Source organism: Ursus maritimus (genome assembly GCF_017311325.1).
Source record: "Ursus maritimus isolate PB19 chromosome X unlocalized genomic scaffold, ASM1731132v1 scaffold_X1, whole genome shotgun sequence".
In the NCBI taxonomy this organism is placed as follows: domain Eukaryota; kingdom Metazoa; phylum Chordata; class Mammalia; order Carnivora; family Ursidae; genus Ursus; species Ursus maritimus.
In genome coordinates this window covers 84,705,671-84,725,508 of record NW_024423319.1, presented here as the reverse complement: position 1 = coordinate 84,725,508, position 19,838 = coordinate 84,705,671, and the positions used below count along the sequence as shown (strand labels likewise).

The 19,838-nt window shown below is 43.8% G+C and overlaps 2 protein-coding genes across 10 annotated transcripts in view; one reads left to right on the top strand and one right to left on the bottom strand.

Moving 5' to 3' along the window:
- Positions 1 to 959, top strand: part of KRBOX4 (KRAB box domain containing 4) — a 64,850-nt gene extending 63,891 nt beyond the window's left edge. Inside the window, exons 3-4 of one of the 2 annotated variants that reach the window (XM_040632664.1) lie at positions 555 to 698; positions 873 to 959. In XM_040632664.1, the coding sequence (XP_040488598.1) occupies positions 555 to 698; positions 873 to 949 (221 nt within the window). In that variant the 3' untranslated portion in view covers positions 950 to 959. Of the gene's footprint in view, positions 1 to 554; positions 852 to 872 lie in introns of those variants that run through there. The other variant, XM_040632659.1, reaches the window with a different exon arrangement.
- The window catches only part of ZNF674 (zinc finger protein 674), a 37,654-nt gene extending 36,436 nt beyond the window's left edge, over positions 1 to 1,218 (bottom strand). For 5 of the 8 annotated variants that reach the window (XR_005835411.1, XR_005835412.1, XR_005835413.1 and 2 more), the window contains exon 1: positions 125 to 376. The gene's annotated coding sequence lies outside the window, so the exon portion shown is untranslated. Of the gene's footprint in view, positions 1 to 124; positions 377 to 965 lie in introns of those variants that run through there. The other 3 variants (XR_005835416.1, XM_040632624.1, XR_005835415.1) reach the window with 2 other exon arrangements.
- Between the last annotated feature and the right edge of the window lie 18,620 nt (positions 1,219 to 19,838).

Here is a 19,838-nt window from a genome sequence, read left to right as displayed (position 1 = left end):
GGCCCCTCATAATAGTTCTCTTCTTTCTAAGGATGCAGGACCCAAGGATTCAGAGACAAACGCATCTCAGCTGGGACCATTCCTGCAGCACCACCTCTGTGCCTCTGACCCAGGGGGAACTCACCTTCTGAGGCCTCAGACTGGCTCTTCTGCACACTAGGAAGTCCAGGTGCCAGTGAGCAGGAACCTGCAGCTGGTGAGCAGTGGTCTCAGGGAGGCACCCTGCTCCTGGAAAGAAGGCCCACACAGCAGATGCAACTAGCAACCCCTATGATGGAGTCAAGTAGAGGAAAACTCAGGGGAGCCTGCGTGGCACAGCGGTTAGGCGTCTGCCTTCGGCTCAGGGCATGATCCCGGCTTGTGGGATCGAGCCCCACATCGGGCTCCTCCACTATGAGCCTGCTTCTTCCTCTCCCACTCCCCCTGCTTGTGTTCCCTCTCTCGCTGGCCGTCTCTATCTCTGTCAAATAAATAAATAAAATCTTAAAAAAAAAAAAAAAAGAGAGTCCTGCGAGGCTGGCAGTGACCTCGTCACCCTGATTTTGCCCTTGCAGGACTGTGGCAGGCCACCGTCCTCATGGCAGCATCCCTCCATCCACCTGCACGTTTCATCTCTCTCCTCCGATGGGGTCCGACTGCCACCGTCACGCCGGGGGCATGCTCTCTCTCAGCTGGAGGAGGGACAGAGGCCACTGCAGGTCAGTTCCTCTTGAACCTGCTGTCCTCTAAGCCTCCACCCTCTGCCCTAGGGGCCGGGTCTGTCCTGGAGTCTGCACCCCCTGCCTGAGACCCTGAATCCTCTGCCCTGCTCTCTGGGTCTGGGCTGAGGCTCCTCCTCCTAGGCCCCTCATAATAGTTCTCTTCTTTCTAAGGATGCAGGACCCAAGGATTCAGAGACAAACGCATCTCAGCTGGGACCATTCCTGCAGCACCACCTCTGTGCCTCTGACCCAGGGGGAACTCACCTTCTGAGGCCTCAGACTGGCTCTTCTGCACACTAGGAAGTCCAGGTGCCAGTGAGCAGGAACCTGCAGCTGGTGAGCAGTGGTCTCAGGGAGGCACCCTGCTCCTGGAAAGAAGGCCCACACAGCAGATGCAACTAGCAACCCCTATGATGGAGTCAAGTAGAGGAAAACTCAGGGGAGCCTGCGTGGCACAGCGGTTAGGCGTCTGCCTTCGGCTCAGGGCATGATCCCGGCTTGTGGGATCGAGCCCCACATCGGGCTCCTCCACTATGAGCCTGCTTCTTCCTCTCCCACTCCCCCTGCTTGTGTTCCCTCTCTCGCTGGCTGTCTCTATCTCTGCCGAATAAATAAATAAAATCTTTTTAAAAAAAGTTGAGGAAAACTCAAATGTTTTACTTTATGGAGGGACGCACAAGGCCTCATCTGAGTTTGAAGAGTAACCTTTAGTAGGACCCCGATTACCACCAGACAAGGAGCTGAGCACTGCTTTCTCTCATAATAGTCCCTGCTCTGGAATCACGGATTGCCTGCTCTGTCGCTTTTATTCCCTTAGTGAAAACGTTGAGGGCCCGCTCTCTGCCTGTACTATGCGCTGCAGATACATCAGGCAACAATATAATCAGAGTTCCCCGACCTTGTGGAGCTGTAGTCAAGCAGGGAAGGCAGAGGGCAACCACAAACTTGATGGATTTCGGGAACGTTAGAAAGGCATAAGTGCTAGCAGGGGGAAAAAGACAGAAGGATCCCCCGGGGTTGACCAGCTGTGCGACTTTGGACAGGTGTCCGAGCCTTTCTGTTCTTTCTAGCTCGCAAGAAAATGAGGAGACTCGTAGCACCTGCTCACGGGCTATCGGGAAGATGACCGGAAACCCCAGGGCACCTCGCACTTAGGCACTCAGCAAATTCACGACTGTGTCCTCGCCGTCCCGGGCCCAGTGAGCGCCTCAGCCCGCGCGTGCCGCGAGCCACAGGAGGCACAAGCCATCACCCCCGCCTCCCCCAGCCCTGTCCGCTCCCCTCCCGTACGGCTCCACAGCCCCACAGACAGTCAGGGCGTATAACAACAACCGGCGCGACCTCGCACCGCCCTCAGTCGGCAGCCATCCTCCCGTCGTCCCCACCCGGCAGCTGCGCACAGGGCTGAGGGCGGGGGCCTCCCACTGCCCATGGCCAAGATGGCGCGTGTCGCGGACCGTGATTCGGCCGGGGCTCGTGTGAGGCGCGGTAGCGACTAGAGCGCGCGAACATTTCCGCGACGCGTCGCACATCACTGCGATGCGGTGCGGCGGGGGCGGGAATGGCGTCTCCGGGCGGCGAGGTGCCAGCGGAGGTCTCAGCGGCTCCGGTCCCTCCGCCTCCGAGACCGAGCCGCTCTCTCGCGCGCAGGCCGCTGCGCACCCTCCACCCCTCAAAGCCACCCTCTCCGCTTCCTTCAGCTCATCTGAATGAGAAAGTGTAGTGGTGCCTGTGTGGTCCTCAGCGGCACATGGGCGCGGCCATCTTGGGGCGGGGCCGTTCCCTGATTGTCCAGCCCGCCCCAGGTCCAGGGGTCAGAGAGCAGGGGGTCAGGCCCAGTCGGGGGAAGTGGCCCCGAGGAGGGTCTGGGAGCTGGACTGGAGGGGCAGCCGCACCCACAGACGAGGAAACCCCGATGCCTGATTCTCCTGAAATAAATCGTGTTGCTCCCGTTTCAGGGACCCTGGGCGTCCTGCGAGAGTGGTTGTTGCTTTCTAACAACACTGCCTCAAGGAGCAGAGAGCCTCGGTGTCGGCCCGTGGCAGCCACTGGTAGCATGGCTGCTAAAAAAGTCTGTACGTGCCCTTGAGGAACGTTTTCTCTTTCTGTCAGGGTCTGGGAAGAAGAAGCCAAGTGTGTGCTGCCCTTGTAGCTGCCTGGTCACCAAGCAGCTCTGTGGGCCATGCGTGGTCGGGTCTCAGCTCAGATGCACCCAGTTCCTTCTGAGCTAGAGCCAGCAGGTGCCCTGCACTGTGGGAGAAGCCTGTGACAAAGACCAGCATGCGATCCATCAGACGTGTGTAAGCTCCCGTTTGAACATACTGCTTTCTCCCTGTCTTTCCCTTTCCCCTCTATGAGTTCACTAACATTCCCCGGGTGGTTTGGAGGTTCATAGCCCAAACCTACAGCGCAGAGTTCTGGGAAGTGACTGTCCAGGCCTTGTGTAGGAGTCCCAGAAGAGCCTGTTCTCCCTCACGCGAGTGAGTGGGTACTGCCTCCCACTGTGAGTGCATTCTTCCTGCATTTGAAAGTGGTGGCCAGGCTCAGAGATGCTACCTGTTAATTTCTAGAGGAGGGGTGACCTGCTAACCTTCTTTTCAGACATCACTATGAGGAGGCAGGAAAAAGTTAGTAGAGTTAGTATGGTAGTGTCCCGAGAACAATCGAGAAACCCCCAGCTGCAGAAGTACCTGATCTTTGGCCCTGGTCAGACTCTCCCTGGATCCTGATAAGACAGGGACAGGTACTTGCACACAAAGGGAAGACCTAACGGTTTGGGTGGGGACTGGGGAAGGACCCATGTTTTTTACTCCTGCAACGCCAGCATTTCTAGTGTGACCGTGTCATTTCGGAACCAAGAAACGTGCAAGGTGTTCTTTCAGTCCGTCCTCTGCCTTGTGTATTAGGATGTATCAATTCAGAGGGGAGAAGGCTTCATTCCACCACTTGCTGGCCCCTTGTGTCATAGCTGAAGACCACCTGCCTAAAGGGCTGTTGTGACTGATGTTGGGTGCATCTCAGAGCCCCAAGCCCAGGATTTAGCCCACAGCAGGCACCCGATGTGTGGTGGCGGTTGACATTCTTTTCTCCCCACACTCAGTTCCATGCCGGTGCCATTGCTGTGCCTTCCCGGAGTGTGGGCTTCCCCTTTGCCACCTTCTTGCACGATTGGGCCCATGCCTGGTTCCAGCCTCACCCAGGATCACCATTTGTATTCAACTGAAAACATTTTTTCCGTCGGCCACTAGACTTTTAATGATGTGAAAAGTAATTGTAAAGGGTAAACCTAGGAGGCCTGGATTGCCCAAGGCCCGTGCATTCCACAGAAAATCCCGTGCGAGGAGGACTGGTCCTTGTCTGGCTCCTGGGAGACCACCACTAAGCCCCTGTCACATTCTGCCTAGTCAGAGTGTTTTTGTATTCTAAGCATCGCTGTTCCAGTTTGGCCCGATAGTTTATGCAAACAGTGTGACTTATGGTGAACATCTGGTTCTGTCTGTGTGAGGCCCTGGGCCGTGCTGTGTCAGTTTGACATCTGGAGGGCTGTAGACAGAGGAGCTCGAGTCAGTCCCATGCATGCTGCATGCCCGCACAACCTCCAAGAAAATCTCTGGACCCCAAGTCTTGGGTGAGCTTCCCTGGCTGGCCACGCTTTGCAGGTTTTGTCACACACCATTCCCGGGAGAATCAAGCGGTGACCGTGGGGCTCTTTTGGGAGAAGACAAGTGGCGTGTCATGACTGGTTGCTGCTGGACCTCACCCTGCACCTTTTCCCTTTGCTGTTCTACTCGGCACACTTGCCCTGTCAGAAGTCATAACCGTGCACCACACAGCTCAGAAGGCCCCACAGCACTGACAGGTACAACAGCTTTTCCGAGTCCTGAGTCCTGAGGAATCATCCAGCTTGAGGGGTCTTGGAGACCCACATTCCACCGTTGTGCAGATGCTCGGATGGGTCCTCACTCTACAGTGTGTTTTTTTTAATGTTTTTTTATCATATTATGTTAGTCACCGTACAGTACACCCTGGTTTTTTATGTAAAGTTCGATAATTCATTAGTTGCATACAGGACCCAGTGCACCATGCAATACGCGCCCTCCTTACTACCCATCACCAGCCTATCCCATTCCCCCCCCCGAAGCCCTCAATTTGTCTCTCAGAGTCCATAGTCTCTCATGCTTCATTCCCCCTTCTGATTACCCCCCCTTTCTTTATCCCTTTCTTCCCCTACCGATCTTCCTAGTTCTTATGTTCCATAGATGAGAGAAACCATATGATAATTGTCTTTCTCTGCTTGACTTATTTTACTTAGCATTATCTCCTCCAGTGCCGTCTATGTTGTAGCAAATGTTGAGAACTCGTTCTTTCTGATAGCTGAGTAATATTCCATTGTATATATGGACCACAACTTCTTAATCCAGTCATTTGTTGAAGGGCATCTCGGCTCCTTCCACAATTTAGCTATTGTGGACAATGCTGCTATGAACATTGGGGTGCATATGGCCCTTCTCTTCACTACGTCTGTATCTTTGGGGTAAACACCCAGTAGTGCAATGGCTGGATCATAGGGTAGCTCAATTTTTAACTTTTTAAGGGACCTCCACACTGTTTTCCAGAGTGGTTGTACCAACTTGCATTCCCACCAACAATGTAGGATGAAAACACAACGGTCCAAAACCTATGGGATACTGCAAAGGCAGTCCTAAGGGGAAAAGACAGAGCCATCCAAGCCTAACTCAATAGAAAAATCTAAAATGCAGTTTCTATATTCTCACTTCAAGAAGCTGGAACAGCAACAGAGGGACAGGCCTAATACATGCACGAGAAAGCAGTTGATCAAGATTAGAGCAGAAATCAATGAATTAGAACCTAGGAGTACAGTAGAGCAGATCAAAAGAACTGGAAACTGGTTCTTTGAAAGAATAAATAAAATTGACAGACCACTGGCAAGACTTATCCAAAAGAATAGAGAAAGGACCCAAATTAATAAAATTATGAATGAAAAGGGAGAGGTCACAACCAACACCAATGAAATTGGAAGGATTATTAGAAACTTTTATCAACAGCTTTATGCCAATAAATTAAGCAACCTGGAAGAGATGGAGGCCTTCCTGGAAACCTACAGTGTGTTTCTACCATCCCAGTTGGTGGAGCTTCTGAACCGAGTTTGACTCTGCCCTCAGCAATACGCGGGTTGCAGCCCCGAGCAGCGGCATCCAGAGGGCATGGCTGTGCTTTTCCACCGCTGAGGGGCGGAGGTGCTGGGTGCGTGCCCTAGGCAGGAGCTGAGCGAGCTTGCTTTCTCGCTGTGCTCTGCCGAGGGTCCCCGGTACCTGCCTCTTCCCGGAGTTCTTCCCCACAATGGCCGAGGTGACAGGCCCGTCAAACAATGCGTTGCTGCTCTTTGAACTACAGGAGTCGCTGTCAAGAATGGAAGGCCAGTTGCAGGCGTTCTCCTGTCTGGACCGCACTGCCCTCTGTCCGGCCGGCCGTGCAGATTGCCAGAGGCGGGAGCACACCAAGAGTGAGCGGCGCTGCTGTAGTCAGAAATGAAGGTCTTGGGGGCCAGTCCCTGTAGTCATCTGTGCTTTATAGTCCCCTCCTCTGTTGAAGTCACTGTCTCCTGTGACTTTAATAGTTGTTTTTGTCAGATATCTTTTCCGTGGGTAACTTTTACTGTAATACTGGTTCATGTAAGAAAATCATTGCCTACAAATAGATTTTTACTTTTCTGCCCGCTTCGGGTATCTCCGTATGGATTTCCTATTGGTTAATAATGTTGAAGCACAGAACAAAATGCTTAATGTCCATCTCTAGTGTGAATTTCCCATGCTAAGCCAGGGATGACTCATGAATTACAATTATTTACATTTCATTTTGTTGTCATAATAAATTAGTTGATGAATAAAGTATAAGCTATGGGTAAAAGATTGTACTGTAGATGCATATCATCTCTATTTTATATGAATTCGCTGATGCTGAGTAGGAGGTGAACACATTCTTTCCTATCTTCGTTCATTACATTTATCGGGGTGTCTCCAAGACGAATTCCCTCACGCTTTCCAACAGTGCAGCCATGTCTGTATTTGGGATTTCCCAAATCGAATACATTTGTAGGATTCTCCCCAGCAAGAATTATGTCACATTGATGAGGGCGAAGTCATGTCTAAGGGCCTTTCTTTCCTCATTGACATCATTTATATATTATTTCATTTATGTTCATTTCAGTACGAATGCTGTGATGTTGAGTAAAATGTGAGGATTGGCGAATTCAGCACATTTGCAGGATTTCCCTTCAATGTCGATTTTCTTTTGTTGAGTAAGGTGTAGGTATTGGCTGAGGCCATGTTCCTAACTTTTTTTTTTTAAGATTTTTAAAATTTATTTCACAGAGACCATGCACAAGTAAGGGGAGCGGCAGGCCGAGGAAGAGGGAGAAGCAGGCTCCCACAGAGCAGGGAGCCCGTTGCAGGGCTCGATCCCAGGACCTGGGGATCATGACCCGAGCCGAAGGCAGACATCCAACCGACTGAGCCACCCAGGTGCCCCTCCGTGTTCCTAACTTTAACAAGCTTCCTATTCAGTAGGAATTATCTAATGCTGAATAAGTTGTAATCCAGAACTAAATGCATTTGTAAATTGATTTAAATCATAGGCTTTCTCTGTACTCTCTGCATAATCTGATGTTAACACAGAGTCTAAGCATCACATAAAAGCCTGTCTTTTCTCCAAAAGACAATCTCTGTCCTTGAGCAAACAAGTAGAATTCCTTTCACATCCATTTCATTTCAAGGGGGTTTCTTTTGCATAAGCAACTTGCTTTATTATAACTAAATTTATTTGGGAATATTTGATCATACATATAATACCGTTCTCTAATTTCTTTTGTGAAATTTTTGTGAAAAATTTCTTTTAACAACCACTGACTTCAAATGGAAACCTTCACCAGTTACATTTGCCTCTTCTTTTCTCAGTGTTTTTCTTTAGTATGGATAACTCTCTTACCTGAAATGCCTCCCTTTTCCCCTCTGCATCTCAGATCAACCTTTGCATTGTCACTTTTTTTTCTGAAATGAAAATTGTATGATTCTCAGTATGCGTGGACCTCCTAGCTAGATACCAACTAGGGACTTTGTAGAATCTAGAGTAGCCATCATGCACATGTCAGTGATAACTAGTAAAATAAATATACTAGGAAGAATTACGCACATCAAAAAGCAAAAATACAACTCTAAATAAACCTAAGAAGATTGCACATCATCTATATAAAAGAAAAGAAACTATATTTCTGAATATAAATGCAATACTCTAAAAAAACCAATTGCCCATAAACCTAGTCCATGAATTTCAGGCACTTTGAATCATTATCCTTGTGAATCATTATCCTTAATAAAATCAAGGGCCAATAGTACAATTCATCATTTTAATTGTCAGGGAAACTATATATATGAAAACAGCCAAGGGTATTCTGAGGATAGTTGTAATAAGGGAAGACATATTATTCTCCGTTATAAACTACACTAAATAAAACGTGGCACACAGAAAAAAATTTAAAAATATAATGTGGTATAGAGCAGAATTAAAGAGATCACTGAAACAGTAAGAAATGAGAATCAAGTATGTGAAACACTAAATGTCTAAAGTTTAGCTAACAAGAGTATGAAAAAATAAGAAATTGAGAGCGGAATTTGACTTACTATATACAAATTCTCTTTTTTCTTTTTTTAAAAAAGATTTTATTTATTTGACAGAAAGATAGACAGCGAGAGAGGGAACACAAGCAGGGGGAGTGGGAGAGGGAGAAGCAGGCTAACTGCCGAGCAGGGAGCCCGACGCAGGGCTCGATCCCAGGACCCTGGTATCATGACCCAAGCTGAAGGCAGACACTTAAAGACTGAGCCACTCAGGTTCCTCTATATGTAAATTTTCTATTAATTTACTTAATGTTAGGTTATGATGGTTGACAAAAAAGTAGAAGTGGTCCAATGTATATTCATGCAGATATGGAAAATAATATATGACAAAAGTGTCAGGTAAACAAAACCAACCTGAAGCCATGAAGTAAATCCTAGACTTCATTATAACATCTTTAAGGGACACCTGGGTGGCTCAGTCAGTTAAGCATCTGCCTTCGGCTCAGGTCATGATCCCAGGGTCCTGGGATCAAGTCCCGCATTGGGCTCCCTGCTCAGTGGGGAGTTGGCTTCTCCCTCTACCCCTACCCCTGCTTGTGCTCCCCCTCTCTCATGCTCTCTCTCATGTTTTTTTTCTCTCTCTCTCTCAAATAAATAAAAAAGAAATCACTGAGAAGAAACTGGAACCCTCCTACTTTGCTGGTGGGAATGTAAAAAGGTACAGCCATTTTGGAAAACAGTTTGGCAATTCCTCAAAAAGTTAAACATAACCATATGGCCCAGCAATTTCACTCCCAGGTGTACACCCGAAAGAATTGAAAACGTGTTCACACACAGAAAAAACTTGCACATGAATGTCCATAGCTGCATTATTCCTAATAACCGAAAGTGGAAATAAACCAAATGTCAATCAAGTGATGAATAAACAAATTGTGGTATATCCATACAAAAAAATATTACTTAGCAATGAAAAGGAATGAAGTCCTGATACAATAAACAATTGTGGATGAGCCTCAAAAACATCATAAGCAAAAAAAGCCAGACACAAAAAGCCACATGTTCTATGATTCCATTTGTTAGAAATATCCAGAAGATGGGTGCTTGGGTGGCTTAGTCCGTTGAGCGTCCTACTCTTTGTTTTGGCTCAGGTCATGATCTCATGGGTCATGGGGTCCCCACATTGGGCTCCATGCTCAGCAGGGAGTCTGCTTGAAGATTCTCTCCCTCTGCCCCTCCCCCACACTTATACACGCTCTCTCTCTCTCTTGCTCTCTCTCATAACTAAATCTTAAAAAAAGAAATATCCAGAACAGACAAATCTCTAGAGATATGAAGTAGATTAGTGGTGGCCGGTGGCTGAAGGGAAGGGGAAATGGAGTGACTGTTAGTGGTTTATTAGTTTGCTAAGCCATCTGGATGGCTTAAACAACAGAAATTTATTGTCTCACACACACACACACACACACACACACACACACAAAAGAAATTTATTGTCTCAGTTCTGGAGACTAGAAGTCGGAGATCAAGGGCCTGTGCTCCCTCTGAAGGTATGAGGGAAGGTTTCTGTCCTAGTTTCTGGTAGTTCCTCTGCTTGTGGCAGCATAAATCTCATCTTCACTAGTGTTCACTAGTGTTCTCACTGTGTGTGTGTCTGTTTCAGTGTCCAAATTCCCCCTTAGATTGGACCCACCCTACTCCTGTGTGATTTCATCTTAACTAATTCCATCTGCAGCGACCCTATTTCCAAATAAGGTTGCATTCTGGGGATTAGGGCTTAAACTTGAAATCTGGGGGACAGACACAATTCAACCTATAAGAGATGGGTGTGGAGTTTCTTTGGAGGGGGTTGAAAATTTTCTGGGAGTTAAGAGAGTGGTGATGGTTGCACAACATTGTGAATATACTAAAAACCACTGAATTGAACACTTTGTAATGGCGAATTTTATGTTAGGTGGTTTAAATTTTAATTTAACAATTGTACAAACACACCTTAAATCCTCCGGTAAGGTCATCTTTCTCAAGCATGGATATGTTATTATTCTCCACCACTTCCGTAGAATATAGCCCCCTATGAGGACAGGGATTCTTGTATATGTCGTACCTCAGTGCCTAGAGTACTGTTGGGAACATAATGGATGCTCAATAAATATTTGTTGACTGAATAGATAAATAAATGGGAGGTTATAGACCTTGTCTTTAATTTGCGCATTTGAGAGGTGAAATATCTTAAATATATAACCCTTAAAATTAATCTGCTTTCAAGTACAACAGTCAAACCTGTGCCTTAATTGTCTTCTCATTGCAGAAATTTCATTATGACCTTAATAGAGAGGGATGACAGGTCTAATTCAGGCTCATAATTGCACAGAAAGCTTTTTTAACAAAAATAAGAGGAAAGTAGCAGAACTCATCATCCATAAAAAATTTCTCTGAGATGGAGTTTTTTACTATCTCCCGTGTTCCTACTCTGTTAATACTTGCTTTTGAATTCCCATTTTCTCAATTGCTTTCCTGCCTTTCATGTAGCCTCTCTGGATGGTTCTCCCGTTGGCTGAATCCATCTAGAAACCAGAAGATCTGGTAGATGCAGAGGCCAGCCTCCTAGGACACACAAGTAGGACAGAGAAGGTGGTGAGTGGATTTGTAGAAGCAAAGAAAAGTATCCAGCTCAGATATAAGGGTATAAAATTTTCTGAATTGAATTGCCAAGCTTTGGAACCCTATGTTAATTGGTGAATTGTACAAAGTCTCCATGGATTTGTAAATGGCCTTCAGTGTTATCCCTAATTGAGGCAAAGGTGCCAGGTCTTAAACCCCAAATCTACCAGTTATTGGATGTGGACTGCCCTTGGAGTTGGGGCATAACTTTGGTCAGTGGTTTTCTTCATCCTAGGGCAATGCCTGGACAGAGACTCAGATGAGAGTTATTAGCTTCCAAACCTCTAAGCAGCTGAGAGAATGAGTTACTTAGTTCTGAAGGGGGAGACATCTGACAGGCACACTACCACGTACCCCACGCTTTATTTCATTATCAAGGCTGTATGATGCTTTTGAGATGGAGGGAATTGATGATGGTAGGAAGTAATAAAACTGGAGCTGGAGTGAGGGCCAAGGGAATGATGGAAAGGGAAGGCAAGAAGAGTTAAAGAGTAGAGAACAAATGATGGGTTCTTTAGGCTTTCAGTGATCAATGAGATCTTTCCCTTACAGTAACCTCCCATGAGTGAAAATGGTGTGACTTCATATCCTCCACCGGAGTACATGGGCTCTATTATGGGTCCAGATAAACAGACAAGAAGAAAAGCCTGTGAAAAGGACCTGAAGGAGAGAATTTTTTCTAAGGCAAGTTTTGTTTTGTTTTGTTTTGTTCTCATCAGTCCCTATCATATCATTGTCAAATGCCTCCTTCATCTAACACAAGTCAAGCCCTGGTCAAAAGGATGAATTCCTAGTTTGCTAAGGACTTTTATCATAAATGAATGTGGAATTTTTTCAAATTTGTTTTGTATCAGTTGATCTTATCAAGTCATTTTTTTTAGAATGTTAATATGACGCATTACATTGATAGATTTCTCCAAATGTCAAACCTTCCTTGCATTCCTGGAATAAGCTATATATTTTTATATATTACTGGATTCAATTTGCTAATTTTTGGTTGTGAATTTCTGCATCCCTTGCTCAAGAGGGATACTGGTCTGTACTTGTCTTTCTTTCTTTATTTAAAGATTTGATTTTTAAAAAAAAGATTTTATTTATTTATTTGAGAAAGAGAGAGAGTGAGAGAGCCAGAACAAGTGCAAATGAGGGGAGGGGCAGAGGGGGAAGAAGAGGGAGAGAGAGAATCTCAAGCAGACTATTAGCTGAGCACATTGCCTGGTGTGGGGGCTCAATTTCACAACCCTGAGATCATGAGCCAAAATCAAGAGTCGGGCACTTAACTAACTGAGCCACCCAGTTGCCCCTAAAGATTTTATTTTTAAGTAATCTCTACACCCAATATGGGGCATAAACTTACAACCCCAAGATCAAGAGTCACCAGCCAGGCTCCCCTATACTTTATTTACAATTAATTCAGTTGCCTGGGTTGTAGCGCTCACATCTTACATTTCCCTTCTAGGAGTTCCCAACATCCTTGTGGTATTACCTCAAAGCAATTTCATGTCTCTTGCCCAATTCCAAAGCTGTTAGACCACACAATGTACCTCTCTCTAGAGTCCCATGGCAATTAGCCCCATGAAAAGGGAAGGCTAATTATAAACTAGGTTTATTTAAAAAAAAGATCTATCTGACCTACACACTCTCTTTTCTCCCTATCACATGTATATAATCAGTAAATAAAGCATTTATAAGGAACATATTAACAATGCTTATTCATGACACTAACTACATCTAGTCCAACTACCAGCCTCACTGCTACACAGCCAATGATTGTATTCATTTTCTTCTCTTTGGCATCAGTCTCTGTATTTCTCAGGCCCAAGAGGTATTCTTCCATCTTGGTGATCTGGTCCCGTCTCGGTCAGACTGCAGTGAGTTCCTTGTCTTCCTGAAAGTCATCATGGCACAGTGATTAAAAGCATGTGCTCTGGAGCCAAACTGCCTGAGTTTGAAGGCTGCCTCTGCCACTTACTAGCTGTGTGGTCTTAAGCAAGTTAATTAAACTATCTGTGCCTCAGCTTTCTCATCTATTATTATAGGAGTAATAAGTATACCTACTTCTTAGAGCTATTGTGGGGACTAAATGGAAGTCAATAAAGTATTTAGAACAGTGCCTTATCTGTATTTAGATATTTATCTAAATAAATCAGTTTCTATTTGTGTTTAGATACGGAGTAAGCACCATATAAGTGTTAGCTATTATTGTCAGTATTTCAAAGTGACTGAGATCCTCTTGAATTCGGTGTTGCTGGCCTTAGCCAGCTTCTTCATTTGTCTATGATGTTCACTGACGTTTTCCAGTCCTGGTTTCTATTCATAGTAAACCTTTCTTCTGCCTTCCCAGGCCCCTGCCAAAAACAAAACTGTTGGGACAGGCAGTACCATCATTCAGTCTTTTGACTCCCACCTGGCCATATAAGAATAAGTCTTGGGCCTGGAATACTTGTTTACCAAGAGATGAACAGCGCATACAGCCGGTTCATGTGAATATCTTTCCCTGTTGCAAGTTCAATGTATGTGCCTTTGTTCTGCTTACGTATGTGTGTCATATGACACCTGGTCAACCCCACTGCTGGCCAACAAGGGGAGGGACAGGGTTCTTCCACTGCAGCAGAAGAAGGGTGTGCATAGGCGAATTGCCCTGGTTCAGCTTTGGAGAGGGACCCGCTGGCCACAGGGGACCAACACCCACTATTGAAGCTGATCTTGCTCTGTCTTTTATCTAGGTAAGTAACACGCTGTTCCATCCAGTGCTTAACTGCATTGTGTTTTCCTTGGTGACTCCAATACCAAGACGTGATGGGCAGAAGTGTTTGGAATGCTCCCTTAGGGTGGTAACTGGTGCACAGTGTTCTGATCGACAAAAGCAAAGCAAAACAAAACAAAGCATCCCACTCAGGAAGTTCATTTGCAAGAATGACAGGTAGGCCTGGGAGGCTCTGGTGTCATGAACTCCTGGCTTTAGTTCCAGCCCACGCCAACAGGAACTAAGTCACTGACTCTCCTTAAGGTTACTCTCTGGTTTTGTAAAAACGAAAGAGCAAGGGTAGGAATGCATGTCTCAGGCTCTGAACAAATGTTAACTCAAAAAACAAGCAAAGATTCATGCACCCATGTCCTTTCTGGAAATGTTTCTTTGGTAATGAGGATTTTCTGCAGAGTTATTGAGAGTTTCCTGGCTGGTATCTTGAATCCAGCCAGAGTCCTTATAGGATTGACACAACTGCAGTAGGAGAAGAGGAATTCTGATATATTTTCTTGGTGGGTACCTCAGGGTAATGAATTAACATTTATTGAGTGAGCATACACCTCTAATACACTACTGTGCCAGGTACTAGTACAAACATAAAACAGACAATGAGCTGTTGAGCATGAGACAACGCTCTTGGCACAGAGAGGCTTCCAGTAGAGCAGAGGGGTTGGAACCTGTCTAATTTAACAATGCTACATAAGCAGGAGGATAATAAAAGCATTTCAGGGACTTTGGAAGAACAAGAGAGAATTTCCAACTGAAATTGGAAAAGACCTCATAGAGGAAGTGGCATTTGAGTGAGTCATTGAAGGGTGGCCAGGGTTTAGCATGCAGAGATGGAAACGACGGTAAGAGGAGGGAAGGGTACTGCAGGCAAAGGAAATAGCTTCAATAAAGTACAGAGATAGAAAATGAATGAAGGGCATATGTGTAGGAAATACTGAATTGGTATCAAAGGAATGGGTATCAAAGGAATAGGGTGGAAAGATGGCTTTGACCAGCCAGATTTGACAGTACTTACATGCTGGACTAACTTGGATTTTGGTTTTAAGATATTGGCTACAACGAACGGATGAAGAGCAAGGGCAGGCCAGGTTGAGTGTTGCACTTTAAAAAGTTAACCAGCTGACAAGAGACTCATTTCAGACCTAAAGACAACTGCAGATTGAAAGTGAGGGGCTGGAGAACCATCTATCATGCTAATGAATATCAAAAGAAAGCCAGAGTAGCCATACTAATATCAGACAAACTAGATTTTATTTTATTTTTTTTTTTAAAGATTTTATTTATTTATTCGACAGAGATAGAGACAGCCAGTGAGAGAGGGAACACAAGCAGGGGGAGTGGGAGAGGAAGCAGCAGGCTCATAGCGGAGGAGCCTGATGTGGGGCTCGATCCCATAATGCTGGGATCACGCCCTGAGCCGAAGGCAGACGCTTAACTGCTGTGCCACCCAGGCGCCCCGAGACAAACTAGATTTTAAAACAAAGACTGTAACAAGAGATGAAGAAGGGCATTATATAATAATTAAGGGATTTATCCATCAAGAAGATCTAACAATTGTGAATATTTATGCCCCCAAATTGGGAGCACCCAAATAAGTAAATCAATTAATAATAAACGTAAAGAAACTCATTGATAACAATATAATAATAGTAGGGGACTTTAACACCCCATTTACAGCAATGGACAGTTCATCTAAGCAGAAAATCAACAAGGAAACAATGGCTTTGAATGACACACTGGACCAGATGGACTTCACAGATCTATTCAGAATAGTTCATCCTAAAGCAGCAGAATACACATTCTTTTCAAATGCACATGGAACATTCTCCAGAACAGATCACATACTGGGTCACAAATCAGCCCTCAACAAGTACAAAAAGATGGAGATCATACCATGCGTATTTTCAGACCACAACACTATGAAACTTGAAGTCAACCACAAGAAAAAATTTGGAAAGACCACAAATACGTGGAGATTAAAGAATATCCTACTAAAGAATAAATGGGTTAACCAGGAAATTAAAGAAGAAATTAAAAAATACACGGAAGCAAATGAAAATGCAAAATAAAACAGTCCAAAACGTTCGGGAGGCATAAAAGGCAGCCCTACGAGGGAAGTATATTGCAGTACAGGCCTACCTCCAGAAGCAGGAAAAGTCTCAAATAGAAAACGTAACCTTACACCTAAAGGAGCTAGAAAAGGAACAGCAAATAAAGCCCAAAGCCAACAGAAGAAGGGAAATCATTAAGATTAGAGCAGAAATAAATGATGTAGAAACGGACAAACCACAGTAGAATGGATTAACAAAACTAAGAGCTGGTTCTTTGAAAGGATTAATAAAATTGATAAACCCCCAGCCAGACTTATCAAAAAGAAAACAGAAAGGACCCAAATAAATAAAATCATGAATAAAAGAAATAATAAATAAATAAAGTCATGAGTAAAAGATCATAACCAATACCATAAAAACACAAACAATTATAAGAGAATTCTATGAAAAATTATATGCCAACAAACTGGGCAACCTGGAAGAAATGGACAAATTCCTAGAAACCTACAAACTGCCAACACTGAAACAGAAAGAAATAGAAAATTTGAACAGACCCATAACCAGCAAAGAAATTGAATCAGTAATCAAAAATCTCCCAACAAACAGAAGTCCTGGGCCAGATGGCTTCCCAGGGGAATTCTACCAGCCATTTAAAGAAGAGTTAATACCTATTCTTCTGAAACTGTCCCAAAAAATAGAAATGGAAGGAAAACTTCCAAACTCATTCTATGAAGCCAAAACCAGATAAAGATCCCACTAAAAAGGAGAATTACAGGCCAATATCCCTGATGAACATGGATACAAAAATGCTCAATAAAATACTAGCAAGTTGAATTCAACAGTACATCAAAAGAATTATTCACCACGATCAAGTGTGTTTTCCTGGGCTTCAGGGGTGGTTCGATATTTGAAAATCAATCAACGTGATCCAGCACATTAACAAAAGGATAAGAACCATGTGATCCTTTCACAAGATGCAGAAAAAAGCATTTGATGAAGTACAGCATCCATTCCTGATAATAACCCTCAACAAAGTAAGAATAGATAGAACATACCTCAAAATCATAAAGGCCATATATGAAAGACACACAGCTAGTATCATCCTCAATTGGAAAAAACTAAGAGCCTCTCCCCTATGGTCAGGAATAAGACAAGGATGTCCACTCTCTCCATTAATATTTAATATAGTACTGGAAGTCTTAGCCTTAGCAATCAGACAACAAAAAGAAATAAAAGGCATCCACATTGGCAAGGAAGAAATTAAACTTTTACTATGTGCAGACAACATCATACTCTATATAGAAAACCTGAAGACTGTACCAAAAACTTACGAGAATTAATACATGAATTCAGCAAAGATGCAGGATACAAAATCAATCGGCAGAAATCTGTTGCATTTCTATACACCAGTAATGAAGCAGCAGAAAAAGAAATCAGGGAATTGATCCCATTTGTAATTGCACCCAAAACAATAAGATATGTAGGAATAAACCTACCTAAAGAGGTAAAAGATCTGTACTCTGAAAACTATAGGACACTTACGAAAGAAATTGAAGAGGGCACAAAGAAATGGAAAAGCAGGGGTGCCTGGGTGGCACAGTTGGTTAAGCATCCAACTCTTGGTTTCGGCTCAGGTTGTGACCTCAGGGTCAGGAGATAGAGATTTGAGTTGGGCTCTGGGCTGAGCACAGTGTCTGCTTGAGATTCTCTCTCCCTCTCCCTCTCCCTCTGCTCCTTCTGCTCATGTTCTCTCTCTCTAAAATAAATAAATAAATTAAATAAATAAATAAATAAATCTAAAGAAAATAAATGTAAAAGCATTCTATGCTCATGAATTTAAAGAACAAACATTGTTATAATGACTGTACTACCCAAAGCAATCTACACATTTAATGCAATCCCTATCAAAATACCACCAGCATTTTCACAGAACTAGAATAAACAATCCTAAAATTTGTATGAAACCACAAAAGACCCGAGTAGCCAAAGCCATTCTGAAAAAGAGAAAAAACAAAACACAAAACTGGAGGCATCATGATTCTGGATTTCAAGCTGTATTACAAAGCTGTAGTCATCAAGACAGTGTGGTACTGGCACAAAAACAGACACATAGATCAATGGAGCAGAACAGAGAACCCAGAAATGGGCCCATAACTTTATGGACAACTGATCTTTGACAAAGCAGGAAAGAATATCCAATGGAAAAAAGACAGTCTCTTCAACAAATAGTGTTGGGAAAACTGGACAGCAACATGCAGAAGAATGAAACTGGACTACTTTCTTACACCATACATAAAAATAAATTCAAAATGGATGAAAGACCTAATTATAGAACTAACACATAAAATCTTAGAAGAAAACATAATGGGAAAGCTTCGCGACATTGGATTTGTCAATGATTTTTTGATATGATTTCAAAAGCACAGGCCACAAGAAAAATTAATTGGAGTACATCCAAATTTTAAAAAGCTTTTATGGGATAAAGAAAGGGGGGGTAATCAGAAGGGGGAATGAAGCATGAGAGACTATGGACTATGAGAAACAAACTGAGGGCCTCAGAGGGGAGGGGGGTGGGGGAATGGGATATACCGGTGATGGGTAGTAAGGAGGGCACGTATTGCATGGTGCACTGGGTGTTATACACAACTAATGAATCATCGAACTTTACATCGGAAACTGGGGATGTACTGTATGGTGACTAACATAATATAATAAAAAAACATTAAAAAAAATAAAAAGCTTTTATGCATCAAAGGACACTATTAACAGAGTAAAAAGGCACCCCACAGAATGGAAGGAAATCTTTGCAAATCATATATATAATAAAAGATAATATCCAGAATATATAAAAACTCCTAAAGCTCAATGACATCAAACAAACAACCCAATTAATAAATGGGCAAGGAACTCAAATAGACATTTCTGCAAAGAGGATATACAGATTGTCAATAAGCACATGAAAATATACTCAATATCACTAATCAGGTAAATATAAATCAAAACCACAATGAAATACCACATCATACCCATTAGAATGGCTATTATGAAAAAAAAAAAACCCAGAAAATAACAAGTGTTGGCTAAGAATGTGGAGAAATTAGAGCCCTTGTGCATTGCTGGTGGGAATGTAAAATGGAAAACAGCATGGCGATTTCTCATAAAAAATTAAACATAGAATTCCCATATGATCTAGTGATCCCACTTCTGGGTGTATATACCAAAGAATTGAAAGCAGGGACTCAGACATTTGTACATAGTTGTTCATGACAGCATTATTCACAAACGCCAGAAGGTGGGAACAACCTAAATGTCCCATCAGCAGATGAGTAAACAAAATGTGGTGTATACGCATGATGGAATATTATTCAGCCTTAAAAAGCAATGTAATTCCAGGGCACCTGGGTGACTCAGTTAAGCATCTGCCTTCGGCTCAGGTCCTCATCTCAGGGTTGGGGGATCAAGACCCAATTGGGGCTCCTTGCTCAGTGGGGAGCCTGTTTCTCCCTCTCTCTCTGCCCCTCCCTGCCCCACTGGTGTGCGCGCTCTCTCTCTCACTCTCTCGCTCTCTCTCAAATAAAAATCTTTAAAAAATAAAAATAAATGAAATTCCAACACATGCTACAACATGGATGAACTTGGGGGACATGATGTTAAGTGAAATAAGCCAGACACAAAAGGATAAATACTGTAGGATTCCACTTAAATGAGGTACCTGGAGTAGTCAAACTCATGGAGACAGGAAATAGAGAAGTGGTTTCCTAGGGCTGAAGGGAGCACGGAATGAGAAGTCGTTGTTTAAGAGCTATAGAATTTCAGTGGGGGAAGGTGAAAAATTTCTGGAGATGGATGGTGGCGATGGCTGCATAACAGTGTGGATGTACTTAATGTCACTGAACAACATCCTTAAAAATGGCTAAAACGGTAAATGTTACATATATTTGAACTTAATAAATAAGTTAAGCTGGCAATCGTGTGGGTGCAGAGAGAAACTTGAAACAAGTAGTTCTGCCGGGAGGAAATGGCCATGCTCCAGATC